The sequence below is a fragment of the Typha angustifolia genome, chromosome 4, assembly GCF_048772165.1.
Source record: "Typha angustifolia cultivar Huaian chromosome 4, ASM4877216v1, whole genome shotgun sequence".
Classification (NCBI taxonomy): Eukaryota; Viridiplantae; Streptophyta; class Magnoliopsida; order Poales; family Typhaceae; genus Typha; species Typha angustifolia.
The window spans coordinates 1,068,544-1,090,322 of record NC_133242.1 but is presented as its reverse complement, the minus strand read 5'-3'; the positions used below and the strand labels follow the sequence as shown (position 1 = coordinate 1,090,322).

The 21,779-nt window shown below is 37.1% G+C and overlaps 4 protein-coding genes across 4 annotated transcripts; 1 reads left to right on the top strand and 3 right to left on the bottom strand.

The window, feature by feature from the left end:
• Positions 1-103: 103 nt before the first annotated feature.
• On the bottom strand, positions 104-7,587 carry LOC140758841 (protein PAT1 homolog 2-like). Its single transcript, XM_073095178.1, has 5 exons — positions 7,229-7,587; positions 6,189-6,352; positions 4,975-5,031; positions 3,940-4,009; positions 104-2,733 (listed from the first exon to the last, which is right to left on the bottom strand). The coding sequence occupies exons 1-5, from the start codon at positions 7,314-7,316 to the stop codon at positions 674-676; spliced, it is 2,439 nt and encodes an 812-aa protein (XP_072951279.1). The 5' UTR covers positions 7,317-7,587; the 3' UTR covers positions 104-673.
• A 1,923-nt stretch (positions 7,588-9,510) lies between these two features.
• LOC140758986 (alpha N-terminal protein methyltransferase 1) lies at positions 9,511-12,500 on the top strand. The gene is made up of 8 exons (XM_073095423.1): positions 9,511-9,765; positions 9,880-10,018; positions 10,247-10,305; positions 10,794-10,913; positions 11,029-11,130; positions 11,569-11,623; positions 11,972-12,069; positions 12,165-12,500. Exons 1-8 carry the CDS (start codon positions 9,610-9,612, stop codon positions 12,288-12,290), a joined length of 855 nt encoding a protein of 284 aa, XP_072951524.1. The 5' UTR covers positions 9,511-9,609; the 3' UTR covers positions 12,291-12,500.
• A 1,693-nt stretch (positions 12,501-14,193) lies between these two features.
• On the bottom strand, positions 14,194-16,981 carry LOC140759152 (dihydroceramide fatty acyl 2-hydroxylase FAH1-like). The gene is made up of 8 exons (XM_073095636.1): positions 16,843-16,981; positions 16,049-16,117; positions 15,857-15,949; positions 15,571-15,767; positions 15,355-15,460; positions 14,883-15,029; positions 14,644-14,808; positions 14,194-14,504 (listed from the first exon to the last, which is right to left on the bottom strand). The coding sequence occupies exons 2-7, from the start codon at positions 16,097-16,099 to the stop codon at positions 14,689-14,691; spliced, it is 714 nt and encodes a 237-aa protein (XP_072951737.1). The 5' UTR covers positions 16,100-16,117; positions 16,843-16,981; the 3' UTR covers positions 14,194-14,504; positions 14,644-14,688.
• Positions 16,982-18,092: 1,111 nt separating this feature from the next.
• LOC140759009 (tubulin beta-5 chain) lies at positions 18,093-20,968 on the bottom strand. The gene is made up of 3 exons (XM_073095450.1): positions 20,431-20,968; positions 19,279-19,548; positions 18,093-19,007 (listed from the first exon to the last, which is right to left on the bottom strand). The coding sequence occupies exons 1-3, from the start codon at positions 20,822-20,824 to the stop codon at positions 18,337-18,339; spliced, it is 1,335 nt and encodes a 444-aa protein (XP_072951551.1). The 5' UTR covers positions 20,825-20,968; the 3' UTR covers positions 18,093-18,336.
• Between the last annotated feature and the right edge of the window lie 811 nt (positions 20,969-21,779).

The window sequence follows — 21,779 nt, the reverse complement described above, 5'->3', positions numbered from 1 at the left end:
TTGACCTACACCATCATCACGCTCATAATAGAGCACTCAATTAATAAACTTGTAGTAAAACTGCAACTAGTCACGATAATACCAGAAAGAACTAGCGAACAAGAATAAATGAACAACAATTGCAATATTACATGTTCACTTCCACTGTATAAGCACTGACAGTTCAGGAACTACAGAATACAACTACAATGGATGAAAAGCAACACAGAGGAAGGAAACAACTATACAGATGCCTAGATTAGCCCAAAGTATCTGACCACACAGAAAACCGTTATGAACCCTCGTCAGTCAAAGAAAACATAAAAAAGAGGTCGTGGACACCTTCTGCCTTTTAACTGGAAAGGAATGTGAAGGAAGGTTGTAATAACAGGTTCGCCACTGTATTCAGCTGAAATTGCAACACAAAGGAGTGGATGGTAGGTAGTCTTTCTATCCCCACTGTTGGAGTTAAAACAAATCTATGCACAAACTACTATTTCCACCAACATGCCAAAAGATAGATGAAAAGAGTAGTTGGAAGTATGATGGGTTTAACCTGCATGGTTGCACTGTCCTACTACGTTCCGCAGAGAAGTTTCACTTTATAGAGATGCAATGTATATCCAGGAACAACTATAGCGTCGCAATTTACAGAAACAATATTGTTGACCCTCTTCTTGCCTTCCCAGTTGGATTAAACAGGAACTGATTCAGAATTTATGGAGCTACTACTACCAGTATGAGCACTAGAGCCAGTAACTAGCATAGATTTCTGGGCAAAATCGAGCATCGTTTTTCGCTGGTGTTCATTCGTATGGGGAAGGCTTGCACGCAGCAACTCAATAGGCATCTCCCTGCTTATAGCTCTGGCCGCCTCAGATCCAATTACGGTAGTAGTTGGTGATTGCATGAGTAGCACTTGCATCATGCTGTCATATTTACTCAGACAATAGTTTGTGAGAAGTTTAAAGAAAGAATCAAAGGATGCCTGCCATAGAGTTCGAGTAGGAACACTATAGTTGCTTGCAGTTTGGGGATCGGTTAGAAGGTCTGTTGCCCTGTCAAGAACAGATTTTATGATTATGGAGGCTCCATCTCCAGCAGAACTGCCAAGTGGCCGAAGAGGTGGCTGTTCAATTGAACAAACTACAGCAGCAAGGCAAGCACTGAGTGCACTTAGCTCCATACTGAGTACACAGGATGAAACAGTTTTGGCAACGGTTATTGTTGTTTCTGCTGCATTGGAGTCTAATGGCAAGCCACCAAACAAGATCCTTAGATGCCGGAAAACGGTCATACAGACTATACGAGCGAGCTCGCTTCCAGGAGTGAGAAGTTGAAGGTAGCGTGACAGGAGCTTCCGGCCTTTAGGAAGAGAGACAATGCGAAGAAAAACAATATCATCTTTTGGGGAGAGCCCCACTGGATGGTTAGGTGTACCTGGACCAAGAGGGTCAACAAGTTGAAGTGATGCTGCGAGCTCCTCTAGAAGAACCTGTCGCCTCCGCTTCAGTTGGAAGCCACCATCTTGTGGCTGGCTAAACTGTAACAGCCGGTTAATATCATCTACGTCAAGAAGAAGGCAGAGCCCATCTTCAACAGCTATTCTGGCTGCCAGCATTGGCTCTTGTTCTAGGGGCTTCACGGAAGATCTCTTCTCATGGACATCTTCACCTGATGCAGATGGAGGATCTACTTCAAGGAGAGGGCGTGGCCTGCGGATGGATGGGAAAGGAACTCTCCCCAGGCCATCAGGTTGAAGATTTCCGTGCGATTCACTGTTAGCACGTGATCTAGAAGACCGATCCTTTACTGATGTTGGGAAGAAATTTTGTTTCAGCCTAGAACCACAAGATTTTTTGGCAAGACAAGCTTGGTGGTAGTAGTCATCTATGTAAGGATCATTGCTCCGAGATGTAGCATGCTGCATCCTCACAATGGTTTCTATCTCTTCAGCTGACATATACTTGGATCTAAACTGTGGGCACCCAGTAGAACTCTTCTGGCTACTTATATCGGAAAGCTGTTGCTGAGAACGTGCACTCTGCCTTACCCTCTTTGATGACTTAAATCTATGGTCTCTCTGTGCAGATGTACCCATAACTTGATCAAACTTGCCCATTATCTGTGGAGAAGGATGGTGGTTGAATCGATGAGATTGCAAATGTGGGGAATTGGGTAGAGTTGTCTGGACTTGTTGCAATATCTGTTGCTGATACTGAGATAACAATAGTGACTGCACTAAACCATTTGTCTGAGATAATTGTTGCTGCAGCAAGGCAGGTAATATGTTGGGATGTTTTGCAGCAAATAGGTTAGCTTGGTTAGACCATTGATTTTGAGGCCATGAAGTAAAAGACACATTTTCCCCATAGTATTGACCATGAGGTACTCCTGACAAATGACGGTGTGAACCAGGAGACATATTTGGAGAAGGCATCTGGAGGCCAGAAGCAAGAGATGAAATGCTTGCATGCCGTGTGAGAGCAGAAGGATGAGATCGTCCACCAGGTGGAGGATAGGAAGGGAAAGACGACATAGGAACACGGAGCGGTTCACTTGAGTGATGTTGTATTTGTTCCTGAGGATATGAAGATGCTCTGTATAGTGGCTTGGATCCTGAAAGCTGAGATGAAGAAGGATGCGGCTGTGACCACCAAAGTTTACCTTCTTGAATGTTTTCTTCACCTAATAAATGAGGATCTATCCAATTTGGGAAGTCATTATCCTGAGTCCAACCTGCTGTGGAAGAACCTGAAGAAAATGGACCGTTATCTTCAATAAAAAAAAGTGAAGCAACAATCAGATTGACCCATTACATGCATAATTGCATTTATTCAGCATCAAGATTTGCATGCTAGTTACTAACAAAGATTGAAATGGTTCAAAGCCTAGAAAATGAAAATTATAAGCTACAAAAGATGCAATAATTTAGAGGGGGATAACCAAAAGATTCCAACATGAAAAGTATAAAACAAAATTAATATTCTTAGTCTTTCTCACTTGTCAAGAATATTTCAGTGCCTAGACAATTTTTCAGGGGTAGCTTCTGAGTCAAATGATTGTAGACTATTAACAGAGAAGTTAAGATTAATCTGCCCATCTACTGGGAAGTCCCATTATTGTCTAATATTAAAATTTTGCTTCTGATACCAATTTCTAGAGGACTCTGTTTGGTTGATAGCTGGTTGTAGAAAAACAATTGGTTCTTGTAACTTTCTCATCTTTCAATTGTGTGATAGCCAACCAGATATTACTAGGAGAAGACTTCAATGATGAATGATAGGTGATGGATGAAGGACAACGATAACACACTTACCACATCCAAGCAAGTTTCTGAATTCATCTAAGTTAGTCAGTTCCACCAAAATGGAACAATAATCTATATAGATACGTCAATTCTTATCATCTGTTTCTCCTTACCGGAATCACTGTTAATCCACTCGGCCATCTTCAACAAAGATTTATGAAGCAACCTCCAAAAAGAGGTGATGTATCCTAAAGTAAGCTAATAACGGATTACAATAATCTGTACTATTTAAACTTTTTACATTTATCAGAGATATTATATAAAATTTCCTTGAATACTCCCTTCGTTATGGACAACCGTTTTTCAATAAATTCTCAATACCAACAATGAAATCAACAAAAACTACTTACTTCAATTTGTTACATTTTAATTCTTTTTTAACAATAAATTGATCTATTATTTCACCACAGTTAAGAGCTTATGTAAAAATCCTTGATCTTTTCATCAACTTATACAGATGGAATGCACTATGCCACTATAAAATTTTTACCACCTAGAAGCTTCCTCCATTTACCCAGCATCTTGAAAAAATATTTAATAAATCCCCTCACATGTCAAGCAATTGAATCACAAGAATACGCTTATATACTTTCACAGTTAAGCTATGCATTACAGTAATTAAAGAGTTACAAAGTAAAACTGTTGCTCACTTTCTATGGAGAAAGATTCTCTATCACCAATAATTCCAGCATTCCTTGGTTCACTAACAATTCTGTTCAACTGAGCACAGGAAAAGAATATCAACATATAATTGTGAATTAAGATCTGACTTAAAACAAGCATGAAGCAATTAGCTACTGCACGTCAAAAGAAGATGGAGAACAGTGTATCTCCTTGTATAAAAACTCAATGAAAAATTGTTCACATTCTGATTTTCAGCATATCTAACGAATCTGATGATAGAATAAGCAATGCTAACATTAGAAGTCAACAAGCTAATTTCTTACTTAATAAGATATGACAAATAGAAATCCTGAGATACAATGGCTGATTATCTTTTGAGTTGTTGCTACCTCTTCGATTGAGAGTCTCTAGACTTTAAATGTTGTAAAATAATACTGTCATGCTTGAGAGAGCAATTAATAAGATTCAGCTACATATAATCTAAGAGAATGGTAATACACTACTTATTTTGTGAATTATCACAGTTCTTAAGAGATCTTGGTGACAAAGAACAAATTTTGGGAAAAGATCTAAAGTCTAAATAATGAGGTTTGCCACATGCGCATCAGTCAGAAACCAATTTACAACTAGAAGATAGATTAAACCTATGGGAAGAAGAATGTCCCTCAATTTTCTCAAGCTGAACAATCATGAGTTGAAGCAGTGCAGATGAACAAAGAATAAGATGATTTTACATCTTCACTATGTAAAAGCTCAGTAGACAGTTCTAATGGTTACAAAAGATGAGCTACCAAACTTTTTATGTGATCATCATCTCCACTGGACAGAAATTGAGCTTTTGAACATTTAATAATTCAGCAACGTTTATAATTTTACCATGTAAAAATTGGCTGAATGACTATTGCAAAAGCACCCCTTTTTATCATCATTATTGAGAAGGTAAGAAATGATATTGTTAATAGAGGCATAATCAAACAAGGGAAGTTTGAGAGCATCAATCATGAGCAATATTTAGAAGCTTAACAGTAGCACCAATAGAGAATACAACAACAGATACTAACCTTTGCAAAAGTGCTTGTAAGATCATCGATATCAGATAAAGAACCTAAACCTTCGACCTGCAAACACACCATCAAGGTCTGCTTAAGAATTCTTGCTCAATCTTTCAGAGGATCAAAGTTTTTACTATGAACATCCAGGAACAGTGAGACAAAAGAAAAATATAGCTGATAAAGCCTTTAAACGAGGAGTTTCTATGGTTTATAAGCAACAAAACTGACATATGCAATTAAAAAGATCTCTACTAACTACATTATAAACCACCAAGTGACGATTATTACATATCTTCTTTTTTTGCAATTCCACACAGCAACCATAAGCTTTACAAGGACTCTATGAATTAAATCTAATATGGTTTAGCTTATCGCAGACCTCATACATATGAACATATAAGGACATGCATCAATAAGACAAGATGGTGACTCCTAGCTACAATTTTTATGCGAGGTGCCAGTTCGGATATTCCTGACGAATTAGACTCTTAAACATCTGCACCACTTTTCCAGATGAAATTTTCAGCTAGTTGCATCAATACCTTCTTCAGAATCAATAGTCATTTGAATAAAAATAATAATATAAGATATTTTGCTGGATCTCCTTGCCGTAGAAGTTGCAATGCACTAACATGATATATTTTTTTATCCATCAGCTAGTAATGTGAAAATATTGGCTACTATAATCATAACCAAAAATCAAGTTCACTTTCTGCAAGACTATGATTCAAAATTTGTGCAAAGCAATCAGCAGCCAAGTTAAGTAAATTTACCAGCATACAGATTGACCATCTAACTGAATACCCATCCAATTTTAACACTATCTTTAGGTGATTGGAAATAGTGGTGCACAAAATGTCTTCTTGTATTCTCAGTTACTTGCTTATCTTTCTCGTAAACTCACCTTCAAATTTAAAGACTTGTAACTTGTGGTTTGATTAAATATCATGGTGCTCATATTAATACATCCTTAATTCTTTATGAAATACTTAAACCAAAAGTAGAATAAATTGTTAATAACCGATAATGCATGGGGCATAAGTTAATAAAGATAAATATGATACTTTTCCACAGATCAAATATATAATGTATCTTATGAAAGTCCTTGAGGGTGAAGTTAAAAGATAGAAAGAACAAAAGCAGACACTTAGTAGTCACATGAAAAATATGAATGAAATTAAGCACGCAGCATAGTGTATGTTGTGTAAGATGAAATAACTGACCTCTTCTCTGTCCCCAATAAAAGGAAGATATTCTTCATCACCTGGCCCACCGAATCTAGCATCACTATCACCATCTCCCTCACCTTCTAACCCACCTAATTCAATTTCCTCAATGATCTCCTTACCAAAAAATGCGTATCGTGAGGCATTGAAGAGGTCATCATCTGCGCAGAAGTAGATCCCCAAGTTTAATTAAACAAAGAACAAAAATCGAATGCAGAGATACAAGTATAACAACAAAAACATTCATTTGGCAGCTGCGGGCCTCAGTCCCTATACTAAATGAAGAGAATAGCACATATAAAAAATAAAAAGAAAAATAAACCTGCTTGTATGTTTAATCACTAAAGACAGATGTGAAAAATGTCTCACTGATATTACATTAATCAAGATCAGATCGTATACCCGTAATATTATAATAAAACTTAACGAGTCAAAGATACAGCAAGCAACTAACCAGGGATACAACTTAACAAAACTAAATCCAAAGTCTCAAATTATTATAAAAAAGACAAAAGCAACTGCAAACTAAGAGATGCGGAGTCAAGCAACAAAAAAGATATTGAGGCAAACACTCAGAGACTGCAATTAAGCCGGACAATAAAAGGGATGACGTCATTATCAAATAACATTTATACATGTGCTCTCTAAAAGATAATAGCAATTAAGACAGCAGTAATTAGAACGAAAATTTCGGAGGAACTTGCAAGAATAATAGTTAAAGACATCATAATATCCAAACATGATGCCAATCGACAAATTAGAGAAGAAGGCCGCGTAATTCATAATAAAGCTCATTCCGGCTACAATAGAAGATCCAATCCAGCTCCAACACCGTCTTTGCACGAAATAGAAGAGATCAACGAATATCTGACCTAGATTCCAGACTTCAAATAAGAAAACCATCAAAAACAACCCAAAATTACACTAATCCAAAGCGCGCGCGCAATCTAATCGAACGAAAGCACCGGACGAGATGAAGAATCCACCACAGATCACCAACGAGCAAGAATCCCGAGAAGAAGAAAAAGGGAACTCACCAACGGGAGCATCAGCGCCCAATTCGGCGAGATCGGCACCCGAGCCCGGGTTTCCGGAAACCCTAGCGACGTCGTCGAGCCCCCTCATCTAACCCCACTAGAAAAACCCTACCATTTCAATACCCTAAGAGAAAAAAAGGATTCACGACGACGTAGATACGAGGTGTAGCGTGAGATCGAGGCAGTTCCTGCCTTCGATCAGATTCTAGGGTTAGGGTTTCCTCGAGCTGGGATCTGAGACTAGACGATGATAGAGCTCATAAATTAACAACAACAACAACAACTAAAAAGGTAATAAAACGATGGCTAAAAAGAAAATGGAGAGAGAGAGAGAGAGGAAAAAAGATTTTGGTGGAGAAAAGGGGTTTTGTCCTCTTTAATAGCTCGCTTTGTCTCTCTTTACACACTTCCTATCTATCAGCGCAAAAGGTTGGCATATGTACGTGATCCCGTGCAGCACCATTGCACGAATATACTGCAGTGAGGCACTTGGCAGCCGATGGAGAGAGAAATATTGGGATTTCTATTTTATTTTTTTTCATTTTACACCTTATATTGTATGTTTATTATGGTTTACACGCTGTTTCAGTGCTATTTTTTAAATATGAAGGATCTAACGGCAAATTAAAAACAATGAGAAGATTAAGATTTGGAACTCATTTGGTTCGTGTCTATGATTTAATATGCACATCTTAAATATAAATTAATTGCATCTCACTTTATTTATACACCAATCAGATGTCATATTAATGTCAATTGAAAGAATATAATATTAAAATAAATGATCCGAATAATCTAATGCCATACATAGTAGGAAAATTAATATTTAAACATACTTTATTAAATCTTATCTTACTACATTACTACCGTTTTTTTCCCTGAAAAGTGTAGAATGCCCGTAAGTAAATGGCAATCATTTGTTAATATATTATTATTTTATATAAATGTTTGTCTAAGAAAATAAGAACGTCAGTCAATGGATGTTAAGTTTCAATTATATTATTCAATTTAATACAATACATGAGTATCATGGGTGGAATTTTGTAACATATCTTTTTAGCTAATTTACGGATTACAGCCTGTATTAGGGATATTTACAAAATCGTTGTTAGTTTTTATTCCACCATTTTTTAATTTTGGCGTGTAAAAAGTTTGTAATACCGAAAATACCCTCCGCAGCAATCAAGTGTAAAGAAGGTTGGCTTTCATTTATCTTCGTAGAGATCCCCGCCTTATAGGTCCCATCCTTCGCCGGAGGAACAATGAAGGCCGCTTTAAGCGCACTTTTAGGTGGTAGATCACTATGATTATTTTCTTCCATGGCCTCACCTAAATTTGGGAGAGACAGGAGAGGTTAGATGTATATATTCATCAATCACTCACCAATTAGGGTATAGGAACAGTTAGGAGAGATATTTCATTTAGAGAGGTGGAATAGTAAAGCCTATCATCAAGACGGAAGAACTAGCTTTTGTGTCATAGGCACTAAGATTATTTTGTTTTATTTAATCTATTTTTTATGTTTTTATGAACCTAATTAAATTAGATTCTATGGTACTTAGGCTCAACCAACTCAAGTGGATAGAGACTTTCCGAGTGGTGTGAATTTTTTGAGGCTACTACTCCCTTTCGAGGAACTTATTATATACAAGGGGAGCGAGCATTTATCTTGCGTTGATATACATTCGGTAGTTGTCCAGATGCTATGTTCTCTTACTTATTTTTCTACTTAATCTTCTATAAAACTAATCTCATTATATTACTTTAAGATCCACAATGGTTACAATATGTTTGTATTTGGATGTTTTTATTTAAATCTTATATGGTAAATGAATTTAATTTATTATTATTTATTGTGCTGATCTCTTTGTCATCTTATTTGTCTATCAAACTTATAATCATATTTGATATATCAATAGAATAATATGATTATTATTTTTTTATTAAAAAATAGGAGAATTATATATATATATATTTTAACCCTAATTGTAGTCTAAACTAAACTATATTAATTACTATTTTTAATAAATTGAAGATTCTCGTTAAATATAATAAACTTTTTAATACATATAAAATAATATCGCTCATATTTTATATAACAAAAAATACGATAAATATATTAAATAAATAATAATTTTAATTTTATTATTATATGATATCTATATCGATATAACTTTAGATGTATTGAAAAATTATCTAATTATTTATGAATATATTTTTTTAAAATTAGTTTGGATATAACCTAAGGGGGTAAAATATAACCAAAAAATACCCAAAACTTGGAAGGCTCGACCGAATCGAATCTAAAAATCGCGTTGTGGTTCGATTGGAGACAACTCCTCGCGCGTTTCCTCCTCGTTCTCTGCGGCGCGGATTCCGAGATGGAAGCCGGCGGCTTGGACTCCTCCGGCCGCCAGTTCTCGAGCGCGAGGGAGATGTGGAGAGAAGAAATCGGGGCCGGAGAGGGAGAAGACAACGCCGCTGCCGACAACGGTAAACGGCGCGAGTGGTATCGGAAGGGCATCGCCTACTGGCAAGTAAATAATACCAACAAGAATCCCTAATCCATCTGTTATTTAGATCGATACGTGTGCTCGGATGTCAAATTTTGTATCTTTTTTGGTTGCTCGGTTTGGTTTGGATTTGTTTAGGGAGTGGATGCTTCGATGGATGGGGTTTTGGGAGGGTATGGCTGCGTCAACGAGGCAGATGTGAAGGGAAGCGAGGCCTTTCTTAAAACCCTCTTCCTAGAGCGGTTTGGAAATGCAAAGCGGCATCTTGTGGCTCTTGGTAACTATTTATCTGTCTATTCCTAGATTACTTTCGTGTTTTTTTTTTTGGTGGGAAATTTGCATTATTAGTTGGGGAAAAGGTTGTTCAGGAGATATCCAGAAGGAAACTTGGATCTTGATTCGAGTGAGAGAGGTCTTTAGGCATTCTCTATTTGATAAATTAATTTTACTCTGTTATGTGTATTTGATCCTCTGAATCTTTCCTACCTTTCTCCAATTGTGGTAGATTGTGGCTCGGGAATAGGGCGGGTTACAAAGAACCTTCTGTTAAGATACTTTAATGAGGTAAGCAATGCTTTAGTGTCTCTTCTATGTGTCACTCTTAGATAATTAAATAGCATGAAATGCCATACAATGTATGAGAGTTTGCGATTGTATTGGTTTTGTCTAGTAGGAAGGTGTTTCGACTCCTTGATATAGGAACTATGCAACAGTGAAATTTAGCTTGTCTAAAGTTTCAGACTAGAAAATAGATGAATAATATGGGTGCAAATGCTGCAACATAGGGTATCTACATCAAATATATGATACGAATCTGACTGTAGTCATCATTACCTGGATATTTTGCAACGCCTACTATCAAACTGTCTTTCAGTTATAGACACTTTTTTGGTATATATTGGCACTTATTCTGATTTTAGATGTTACGTGCAAACTACTGGTAATTTTCTTTCCAAATAAACTTAAGAAACCTACTGGTATGCACAGATACAGTATTGATGTTCATGTATAACATCAAGCACTTTGTTTTGATGTGGCAACACATTATTCAGGTTGATCTTGTTGAGCCAGTATCACATTTTTTAGAGGCTGCACGTGAAAATTTGGCTCCAGGTATGGATGTGCAAGAAGAAACTCACAGGGCTGCGAATTTCTATTGTGTTCCTCTTCAGGTCATTTTCTTTTTCAGATCTTCTTCACCTTATTACTTGAGAACTGAGATTATGCACCTGTTCCAATGCTTCTTGGTTTGTGGAATTATCTCGGAAGGTGTTTTTTTTGTTACAGGAATTCACTCCGGAAGATGGAAGATATGATGTGATATGGATTCAATGGTGCATTGGACAACTTCCAGATGACGATTTTATCTCATTTTTTAAGCGTGCAAAGGCATGTAATTTTAGACCTAGAATCTTTCTTTTTAATATGCACACTTTGACATTACTAAACTATTTGCTTCTGCAAAGAATCTCAACTGAGGTATTCACTTGTACTTTTTCTGGGCCATTCTAGAGTACTTTCTACTTGAGCAGTACAATACAACTTTTTTTTTTGGTCTTAGGCTCTGGGTAAGATGAAATTCATATGAGAATTCTGGCCTCATACTCAAATGCATGAGCAATTACCGATTCTGATTTTATGTTTGACCAAATATGCACATATGGCCCTCTTAGTAGGAAGAGAACATTTTGTCAACATGATCAGCCTTTTTCACTAATTTATTTCAGCTATAACCTTCGCAAAGAAATTACTATTTCTGCACTATCTGAAGGATTTCTTCATTGCTAGTAATTATCTTTATTACATTTGTTAACAACTCTTTTGCAGGTTGGGCTTAAACCAAATGGCTTTTTTGTCGTCAAAGAGAACACTGCAAGAGGAGGTTCGTTCGCTGTCTTCTACCACTCTTATCCTCATACGTTTATAACTTCATATTGATGAGCGAATAAAGATTCTGACTAAGATGTTTCCTCTTTGTAACTGAAAGAAAAAAAAATGTATCTTCCTTCAGTTGATAATGGATTTCTTACATTTTTTCCCCTTTGACAATTTTACTGTCAGGTCATTTTGAGGTACTCCTTTAATAAATTTATGAATCATTTGATCTTTTACACTCTTTGTAGTTGCCTAATTCTCTTATATAAGTGGATCTAGTTAAAGCAGTTCTCTGCATGCTTACAGAGATCTAAATCAATATTCCTGTTTTGTGTATGTTTGACCTTCCTCTTAGGATTTGTATTGGATAAGGACGATCAGAGCATCACTAGATCAGACTCATATTTTAAGGAGCTTTTCAACCAGTGTGGACTTCATATCTATAGTACTAAGGTTTGCGAAAATTTTCTTACTATCACACAATGTGATTTAAAAATATTCTTACACACTCTATGTTCATTGTTCTCTTACATTGCCATCAATAACAGGATCAAAAGGGGCTTCCCAAAGAATTATTTCCTGTGAAGATGTACGCTTTGGTAACTGATAAGGCGAAAGGTGGGAGCATCGGGAAAATCAGGAGGAAAAACTACTGTCCTGCTATAATCCAGTGATGAACTCCTGGAACCAATGGAAGTAATTCTGCAAGCTGTTGTATTGTAGCGATTTATTTGCATTGCCACCTTTTTCAGGAGTTTCTTTTTTCCACTGGATGGTTGAATTAAAGTTTATGTATTTCACTAGTTACACAAATAGGAGATGTATGAGTGCCATTATATGGACATGGATTAACTTATAAAGCCATGGCACAGTTTTCATTCCAACATACAATTGTGACTGATCTTATTATATACATTTCCATATTTTTTTTTTTCAGATTTCTACATAAATTTCACTAAAAACTTTCAAAAATCATAATCATCACTACATTTTTAAAATATCATAATTATAAAAAAAAACTAATTTTGCCCGTTATAGATTATTTAAATAATCTAAAAGGTATTCAATGTTTTATCCGCACCAGAAAAATATCGTCTTTTATGCAAGATAAAAACTTATTGACAAGTATTTTACTCTAAACTTAAAAGAAAAGAGGGATATTTTATTCATTTGCACGTATTTATTAGCTTTAACAATAATTTGTTAAGAATATTTCATTTCAATGGCAATATGCAAAGACTCCCAAGTATCTTGGGAATTTTACATAATTGCTAGTGAAATTAATTAAAATATCATAATTGTCACTGCATTTTTTAACACTAAAATATTTTGACTACTCTTTCAAAATTGTCAATATAGTTAATTTTTAACAAAATATTCTTAATAGATTATCATTAAAGCTAATAAAAGCATATAAATAACTAAAACACCCCCCTTTTTTCAACTCTAGAATTGTAAAATATTCTATCAATAATTTTTGTCTCACATGAAATAAGATATATTTTATTGTACTATGGTATTAAATTATTTGTTAATATTTTAATCATAATTAGTTTAGATTTAATTAATGGAATGTTGCAATGACAATTAGGATATTTTGATTTTTTTTTATATGAACTGAAAGTTTATATTAACATCCATGTTTTACATACGCCATACATTGACTTGTACTTGCAAAAAGAAAAGAGAAAACATCTCACATGCAATCCCAGCAGATGACTCTCAGTCTCATGTAGATGTAGCTGGCAAACTCATGCAGCATCCATTTGCTGATTAAAAAAAAATAAAAAATAAAAGGAAGAAATCTCTGATCCAAGTATCCAACTCTCCCAGTTTTCCTACTCTTTTGTCTTGTGAACTGCAATCCAAATTCCAAGCTATCAAATGTTCATATTGTAGTTACAAAAAATTGGAGCCAGAGAGTATTGGAGTTGTAAAATAATCTGGAATCAGCGTGCTACTGGAAGCCCGGTTTTAGATCCCATTGTTTACAATGGGCTGTGTTGAATGATCTTGTTTCAGATAGTGGCAAATAAATTAGACTGAGACACTCTCGTGGGTTGCTTGAGTCCCAATGACCTTTGGCTGTTTCCTCCTCTGTTTATGTGCATCCTGTGGGCTCTTTTATTCTTTTGAAATGAAAGATTCATTGATTCTTTCAGTAACCAAAGTGAGAGGTAATCAGAAGATGGATCAGTCTAATCTATTACAGACTTTTTCTCGATAAGCAAGATTGACCAGATCATGAGTGATAAAGATGTTATTTACCCTATTTTTCTCAACAAAAAAAAAATATTTATTTACCCTGCCTGTTACTACAATGAGGAAGATGATCCAAATACGAGGAGCAGATGGATCCATGCCTTTGACTACCACTAACAAGAGGCAATCACCAAACAAGGGTCCTGGAAATAGTGGATTATATATATATACATATATGCAGAGAGAGAGAGAGAGAGAGAGAGAAGAAACATGGATCCATGAAATTGGTTTGCGAAAAAGAAAGATAGCACGATGTTAGCAGGGAAAGAAAAACGATAGGATGTTGTTACACATGGATGGATAGAGTCAAAAGAGTAGAGATCTAAATTCTTAATAATTCCAGTAAGAATATCACAAGTCCACTCACCAAAGCCACTCATATTCAACAATAATTGAGTTCGGCATCTAATAATGGATCTACAATGAGAACATTTTTACAGAGGAAGCAAGAATGGTTCACCCATGAAGCGAAGCCTGAGATTCCAGCTTTGGGGATTTTGAGTACCCAGCTGATGCTCAAGGACAGGACTGGTTAACCATATGCAAGGAAGAAGCACAGCATGAAGATAAATCATATTATAGAATCCTGAGGAGAAAAAGAAACCAAACCAAATACAACTCGGCATCTGCAAAAGGAGGTAGGTACATTACAAGGGAAAAGAAAACAATATCCACGATCAGCAACCAATTAGAACTGGCAAATTTACAGAGTCAAAATGAATTGAGAGAAGCAATAAATTATACAGACAAAGGATCAAGCCTGACCTGAGATAAATTACAGTCTTCTAAATTTATCAATAGATAAAAATATCAACCGCTTTTTGCCGAGGTTTTTGATGGGGGCAATGTCCCAAAAACATTATCCCAGAGAGATGATGTTATACCAAAACCCTTATTTTGAATTCTGAAGTGATGGTTCAGATGATACTTCTGGTAAACAAGAAATTAGTTAGAACCACATGGATATGTTCCATAACATTCAGTCTTCTAAGTAAACTTCCCACCTTGAGATTTTTAGCTGGGTCAATGGATGGTTGTCCATGGTGAAGGTAGTAGTGAGTGCAATCATACATCACATAGCCTAATAAGCCACCACCAAATAAGGCAGGAGTTGTGGTCGGAGTGGATGCAAGTTTTACCAGGTTCCAGAACTGAAAAGGATGGAAACAAAGAGTCAAGAGTCAGTATGCGTTTTGAAAAGTCTAAACATTTACCCTTTTTTATCAATTAAAAGAAAAGCTAAAACATTTAACTTCTAAGAAATTGATTTATACAATACATTATTCTGGCTACCCAAATTCTAATTTTGGCATAAAGCATAGGAAGGATACCATTAATATAGATTAAAATTTAGTAATTATCCATCCTTGTTTCAATGTAAGAAGATGATATATGCCTTTCGCGACAACTTGCTCACCAATTCAATGACTAGCAATAAAAATTCTTATCTCCTGTGTATAAGATTACAAGCTATACCGGCACACATAAAATGGCTGTAGCAGCTGGAGGAAATACAAGACGAAGTCCATCCATGGGGTGCTTATGATGGCATCCATGAAGAAGATAATGTGCTGTGTTTGCCCTGCCACATGATATTCAAAATTCTCTTAAGATAGTTCTACTCACCTTTACTAAATAACCAGAAATTGGACATAAGGAGATTTAACGAAGATTGAGGCAACAGTACGCTACCAGTAAGTCTTAGTCTTGATGTGGAAAAGGAACCGATGTAAAGTATACTCGACCAATGTCCATATGAAAATTCCTGAAGAAACCATGAGAGCTACTTCAAGGAGTGTGTGGCCCATTTGAATGGACATGTTCACACACCAACAAACAACTGGCAGCCATATAACCGGGATCACCCACCATTTAGTACGTGTTAAGAACTGAAATTTCAAATGGTATGCATTACGAAGTAGCATAAGAGATCTCAGATAGTCTCCTTAGGTTGGCAAGGTAAGCATGGGTATGTTACCTCAAGAATGTTATTTCCGAAAAATCGCGGCCCTTCCTTGCTAACGATAGGCTGATGAACCCATTCCTGGTAATCTTCCTCAAGATGGCCAACCTGAATCCATTCACAGGATAAAAACTTACAGGTTACAGCTAATCATTAAGCAGTCGTAACAAGTGGGCAAGGTGGAAAGGAATTGCAAGAAACGGGTACCTGGAAAACAAGAGGCTTATCCAAATCAACTGTGAACTCTTGGGCAACCATCTTCTACTTTCAGAATTGCTGGTAGGAATTAAAACAAAGGAGCATTATCTTATGAAATAAATTGCACACAAATTTAATTTTTTGCAGCAAGGCAAATGAAACAAAACCAACCAAAAAAAAAAAAGAATTAAAAGAAAAGATTGAAGCATGACGGCATGACCAAAAGATACTTTTGGGGGCATCATCACTTGCATCTTATAGTTCCAAATTTCTCACCAAGGAAAAAATTGAGTTTCTCAAGTAACAACTATTAGTAAGCATCAAACTTTGCATGGGAAAGCAACCCAATGAGAAAAGGTGCGTTTAGCTATGTGGGCCTCCGCACAAGCATCAGCTAGAAAGTTGGCACGATCACCAAAAACCAAAAACCAGGAAACAATTTCAAAATAATAATAATAGTTAAGAGCAAGTAAAGACATCCGTTTACGAGTTACAAGTTATAGACATATAGATCGACAAAAATCCTCAAATCTCGGTAAATATACAGACAAACAAAGGTAGCGAAAAAGCAAACAGAGAATAAGATCAAAACCTGCACCAAAAAAGATTTTCAAAAAAGAAAACAAACAATGCAGCCTCCGGATCCCATCCCAATCCCCAATCGGCATCTAAAACCGGCGTCAGACCGAGATCTTAAGCCCAAATGACGAGAAAAAGACAGAGACAGCGGATCTAAAGATCCCGACTTCAGATGCAACTAAAAGAGCCAAACAAACCGAAATCAAATAATAGCTCGCACACACCTCAGGAATGCTTCGTGATCTGAGAACCCTAAAAGCTTCGCCTTTCTCTTCTTCTCTGCGCTCGGGGAGAGAGAGAGAGGTTTTTTGCTACTAATTTCTCGATATATCCATTTGGATTCCGACGATTTCTCTCGCTCTCGTAAAAAAAGGCAGGGGGGGAGGGGGACCATGGACTCCGGAATCGAATCCCTGCCGTCAATTTCCTGACGGAATGGCCTGGTGCCAGCTCAGCATCTCCTTGGATGACGGCGAAGCGATTGCGCTTGTGATCTGTCCTACACCGTCACCGTCCGTTATGTTCACTATTTACACCAATACATAATATCTCGAAGGGTCTTTCTGCATATATCGCCACCTATTACGGAAACACCTTCTTCTTCGGGCATATTTGCAAAGAAGCACCTCAAGTTAACGCACAGACGCAGTTACATGAGGGTCTTTCTGCAAATAGAGAAAATACGCTGGTCGACTTGTAAATAATAGAGAAAACTTTATTAGTCACTCGCAGAGGCAATTAGCAAGGCTGCAGGGGCATTAATTTTGATTAACAAACAAATCCCCCACTAATAAACCTATCTATATGAGCTTCTTTTGGGTGAGGTATAAGATACCAAAGTATGAGGTTTTATCACATGCTCACTCGAGATTTATTGCTCCCTTAAAATTATCAGGGTGTGCATTATTATTATTTTTTATGTTCATGAGCTTAATATTATATTTTTTTTTACTTATAGTGCTATCTAAATTAGTTTTTATGTGAGGCATGCATTAAAAGGCCATCACTTTATTTACTAAGCTATATTTATTGTTATCTCTGAAAATTAATGAATTGCTATAATCTTGAGATTCTTTTCTTAAAAGGAAAAAGGTTTTGAGGCTTATTTTTAGACCTACTTGAATATACCAGAAGACAGCTATTTGATTATAGCAATTGGGTCAAATTTAGTTGGCATTATTTATTGCTCAATCGTGTGTGGTCCTCTTTGGATTATATAATTTTGAGAAGTAGAACTCTAATTTGGTTTCTAATAGAAGATCACAACATAATGTATGAAATGACTTCAGTGTCACAGCATATCAAAACTCTCAAAAGAACCTGAAAACATTAATTAAAGAGGGTAAAGTATTGTCTCCCTTTAAGCTCTCATTAGACAAGGAAAATTGCAAATATGATGTTCGAAAGTTGGTACAGACCATGGAAGACTATCCAGGTTTTCTGCACCAATTCAATCAGTATAGAGGTAACCAGCTCAAGCTAAAAACATCAGGATCTCATATCTATATGCAATCAAATCAAACAACATGAAAACTGAAATTTATGTCACAAGAAGAGAGTAACCAGAAAGGCTGCTAATGCAATCACCGCCATACAACAAACACCCCGACTTGGAAACCAGAGACATCACACCATATAGTTGCAGATCGTACAGAGTGTCTATAAGGTAGCAAACCCTCTAAAAACATTGCAATCAGAGTGGAGATCTAGTTCAGAGTTCAGATAGCTTCCTCCTCTTCCTCGTCCTCCTCGTACACTTCGTCAGCTGTTGCATCCTGGTACTGCTGATACTCAGCTACCAAATCATTCATATTGCTCTCGGCCTCGGTAAACTCCATCTCATCCATGCCCTCACCCGTGTACCAGTGCAAGAAAGCCTTCCTCCTGAACATAGCTGTGAATTGCTCACTAACTCGCCTAAACATCTCCTGTATAGAAGTTGAGTTCCCAACAAAAGTTGATGACATCTTCAACCCCTTGGGTGGAATGTCACACACGCTGGATTTGACATTGTTAGGAATCCACTCTACGAAGTAGGAGGAGTTCTTGTTCTGGACGTTGATCATCTGCTCATCTACTTCTTTTGTGCTCATCTTTCCACGGAACATGGCTGAAGCAGTTAGATAGCGACCGTGGCGAGGATCAGCTGCGCACATCATGTTCTTGGCATCCCACATCTGCTGAGTAAGCTCAGGGACAGTGAGGGCACGGTACTGTTGTGAGCCCCTTGATGTCAATGGAGCAAATCCAACCATGAAGAAGTGGAGGCGGGGGAAGGGGATCAGGTTTACTGCAAGCTTTCGCAAATCAGAGTTGAGCTGACCAGGGAACCGCAGGCAGCAAGTGACACCGCTCATGGTAGCAGAGATAAGATGATTAAGGTCACCAACTGTGTCAAATGAGGAAAAAAATAATTAAGGTAAACAATCATCCAAGCACAAGACCCTGTTAAGTTCCATTTATCCAAGACAATTTCCTATTGTATAGTAGGCTACAAAGAATGCAGCTGTTAGAACTAAGAAAGCATAGTGGAAGAATCATCTCTATTGCTGTAGTAATGTAGTTTGTCGTCTTCTCTTGATAAATTTTGACAATTGTAAGTTAAAAGATTGCACAAGAGCATTCAAGTAAAATGAGAAATTCAGAAAAGCATGACTTACAAGTAGGTGTAGCAAGCTTAAGAGTGCGAAAGCATATGTCATAAAGAGCTTCATTGTCAAGAACCATGCACTCATCAGCATTCTCAACAAGCTGGTGAACTGATAGAGTAGCATTGTATGGTTCTACAACTGTATCTGAAACCTTAGGTGATGGGAAAACTGAGAAGGTCAACATCATACGATCTGGGTACTCCTCTCTAATCTTAGAAATAAGCAGGGTGCCCATGCCAGATCCAGTGCCTCCTCCCAAAGAATGGCAAACTTGAAATCCTGTAAAGTCATGAATAAAGAATAAAATCAATCATTAGTGCAAATGCATTCTTGAAATGGTTCGAGTTCAATTATTTCTAAAGAGGAACAAAAGAAAGAAGAAAATAAGTAACTTATAATCTTGAAATAAGATGTCACCCCCCATCACCAATGCATACTCCCATAATTAAAGGCTCTCAATTGTTGGCAAGAGCAACATAACCATGCCCATCTAATCTATCAGATGTCCTCCCCACATCGTCACGCCTACTCTAACCAAGCAAATCTCAAATCACTGTTATTTCAAAGATCTACATACTCGATAGAAATGACCCAAAATAATCACTTACAACAGCATATGGAATTGAGAGCTCCAATCGCGTTTCAGATAAGGACAGATCTCAGCAACAAAGAACACCCACATCTTGAAAACATGTGAGATCTGTGGACTATCACTACTTATTTTAAGGTTGTCAACTCAAGTGCCACAACAATTCAGACACAAATTATGTTCACACAAACATACCAACACAGAGACTGAAAGATCTATCTTACATCATTCAACAGAAACACCTATAATTTAATTTTTCATCTCATCAGTTGCATGAGTTACAATCGACATAAGACACAAAAGAACAGACGCAGTATAGCTCAAATCCAACTAAATATTCGTGCTTGCCCCTTAAAAGACCAAAACCGCTAAATATGTTATAAAAGAACATAGAGGTTAGGGAAAAAAGAGAAACACATGCCAAAAACACGAGAGATCGTATAATTATAGAGTGAAATCAGCAAAATGAAAAGTGATTTAACAACTTATTTGACATATGCACCAAAACATTAACCCCAATAAAACAAAAAACATATAAGAAATAAAAAGAAATCCAAACAACAAAGGATTACCCTGCAAGCAGTCGCAGTTCTCGGCCTCCTTCCTGACGACGTCGAGAATAGCATCGATAAGCTCCGCCCCCTCGGTATAGTGCCCCTTGGCCCAGTTATTCCCGGCCCCGGACTGCCCGAAGACGAAGTTATCGGGCCTAAATATCTGCCCGAACGGCCCGGACCTGACCGAATCCATGGTGCCCGGCTCCAGATCCATGAGCACCGCACGGGGCACGTACCTCCCCCCGCTTGCCTCGTTGTAGTAGACGTTGATCCGCTCCAATTGGAGGTCAGAATCGCCGTTGTACTTTCCGCTGTGATCGATCCCGTGCTCGTCGCAGATCACCTCCCAGAACTTGGCCCCGATCTGGTTCCCGCATTGCCCGCCCTGGATGTGGAGGATTTCTCTCATTCTGGACCGTGCGATCGGGATCCGACGGCCGGAATCGAAAGTTTCGGGTGTCGGTCGTGGTCGGACGAGATCGTCGGAGGTCGGAGGAGAGGCTTGGGGATATGGAGTCGTTTCTTATATCCGATGTATGGATGTGGTCACCTCTCGTTTCGTTCATCCTTTTATTAGGTGACGGTGACGAAGTCTTAGATATTTTTGCTATGAAACTTTACATATAACACCCTAATTATTGACAACATTGCTAGCCATTCTAACATAACCTGTATTTCGTTTAATTATTTTTTCCCAAAAACATGGTGCGATTGGAAATAGTAAACACGCAGGGTGTAAAACGTAAATTCGACGATGACGAAGCACGAGTGGCAGCGGGAATGCTTCGCTGGAGTGGATGGAGGAGAGAGATTGGTGCGCTACGCGACGGTTGCATGGATATTGTAAGGATCGGATCTCAGACGTCCCTTCTAGATCGGACGGCTAGGAATCGCGTGAGCAACCTAGACCGTCCATTTTTGGGTAAAGTTTTTTGGAGCATATTTAGCAAAAGAAATTCTTCAAAATTAAAAGGAAAAGAAAAGAAAATAAAAGGTGGCTGTCACGTTGTAACATGTGGTGGACTCTTATCAAATTTATCAAAATATTTGAACTTTTATGCAATTAAACTGGTCATAAATAAATTCTTCTTAAATAACTGTTATACATTTCCCATTCTAATATTTGCTTATGTTTGCATTTATTTTTATCTTTTCCAACCCTCTAATATCTATTTTGTTGGCGTTAATCCCCGTACTATTTTTTTATTTAAAATAAAAGCAAAACAGTCCTCGAAGAATCCAAAATTCATCCACATTTTCATAACTGAATAATAAAGTATAAGTAAAATTATAAAGATATTGTATTTATATTAAGAGATATAAGTAAAATTATTCATCAAAAAAATATATATCTTTTTTATTAA

What these genes read in the sequence shown, in the direction of transcription:
- LOC140758841 (XM_073095178.1), bottom strand. Translation starts at nt 7,316, where the DNA reads ATGAGGGGGCTCGACGACGTCGCTAGGGTTTCCGGAAACCCGGGCTCG. An exon ending in TTATTGGGGACAGAGAAGAG is followed by an intron (nt 5,032 to 6,188) that starts GTCAGTTATTTC and finishes GTGTGTTTGCAG; the next exon opens with GTCGAAGGTTTAGGTTCTTT. An exon ending in AGAATCTTTCTCCATAGAAA is followed by an intron (nt 2,734 to 3,939) that starts GTGAGCAACAGT and finishes CATTTTCTTCAG; the next exon opens with GTTCTTCCACAGCAGGTTGG.
- LOC140759009 (XM_073095450.1), bottom strand. Translation starts at nt 20,824, where the DNA reads ATGAGAGAAATCCTCCACATCCAGGGCGGGCAATGCGGGAACCAGATC. An exon ending in GAACTGCGACTGCTTGCAGG is followed by an intron (nt 19,549 to 20,430) that starts GTAATCCTTTGT and finishes ATGACTTTACAG; the next exon opens with GATTTCAAGTTTGCCATTCT. An exon ending in TAAGCTTGCTACACCTACTT is followed by an intron (nt 19,008 to 19,278) that starts GTAAGTCATGCT and finishes CATTTGACACAG; the next exon opens with TTGGTGACCTTAATCATCTT.
- LOC140758986 (XM_073095423.1), top strand. Translation starts at nt 9,610, where the DNA reads ATGGAAGCCGGCGGCTTGGACTCCTCCGGCCGCCAGTTCTCGAGCGCG. An exon ending in TCTATTGTGTTCCTCTTCAG is followed by an intron (nt 10,914 to 11,028) that starts GTCATTTTCTTT and finishes TTTTTGTTACAG; the next exon opens with GAATTCACTCCGGAAGATGG. An exon ending in AGAGAACACTGCAAGAGGAG is followed by an intron (nt 11,624 to 11,971) that starts GTTCGTTCGCTG and finishes CCTTCCTCTTAG; the next exon opens with GATTTGTATTGGATAAGGAC.
- LOC140759152 (XM_073095636.1), bottom strand. Translation starts at nt 16,099, where the DNA reads ATGGTTGCCCAAGAGTTCACAGTTGATTTGGATAAGCCTCTTGTTTTC. An exon ending in ATCAAGACTAAGACTTACTG is followed by an intron (nt 15,461 to 15,570) that starts GTAGCGTACTGT and finishes ATCATGTGGCAG; the next exon opens with GGCAAACACAGCACATTATC. An exon ending in CAGCCATTTTATGTGTGCCG is followed by an intron (nt 15,030 to 15,354) that starts GTATAGCTTGTA and finishes CATCCTTTTCAG; the next exon opens with TTCTGGAACCTGGTAAAACT.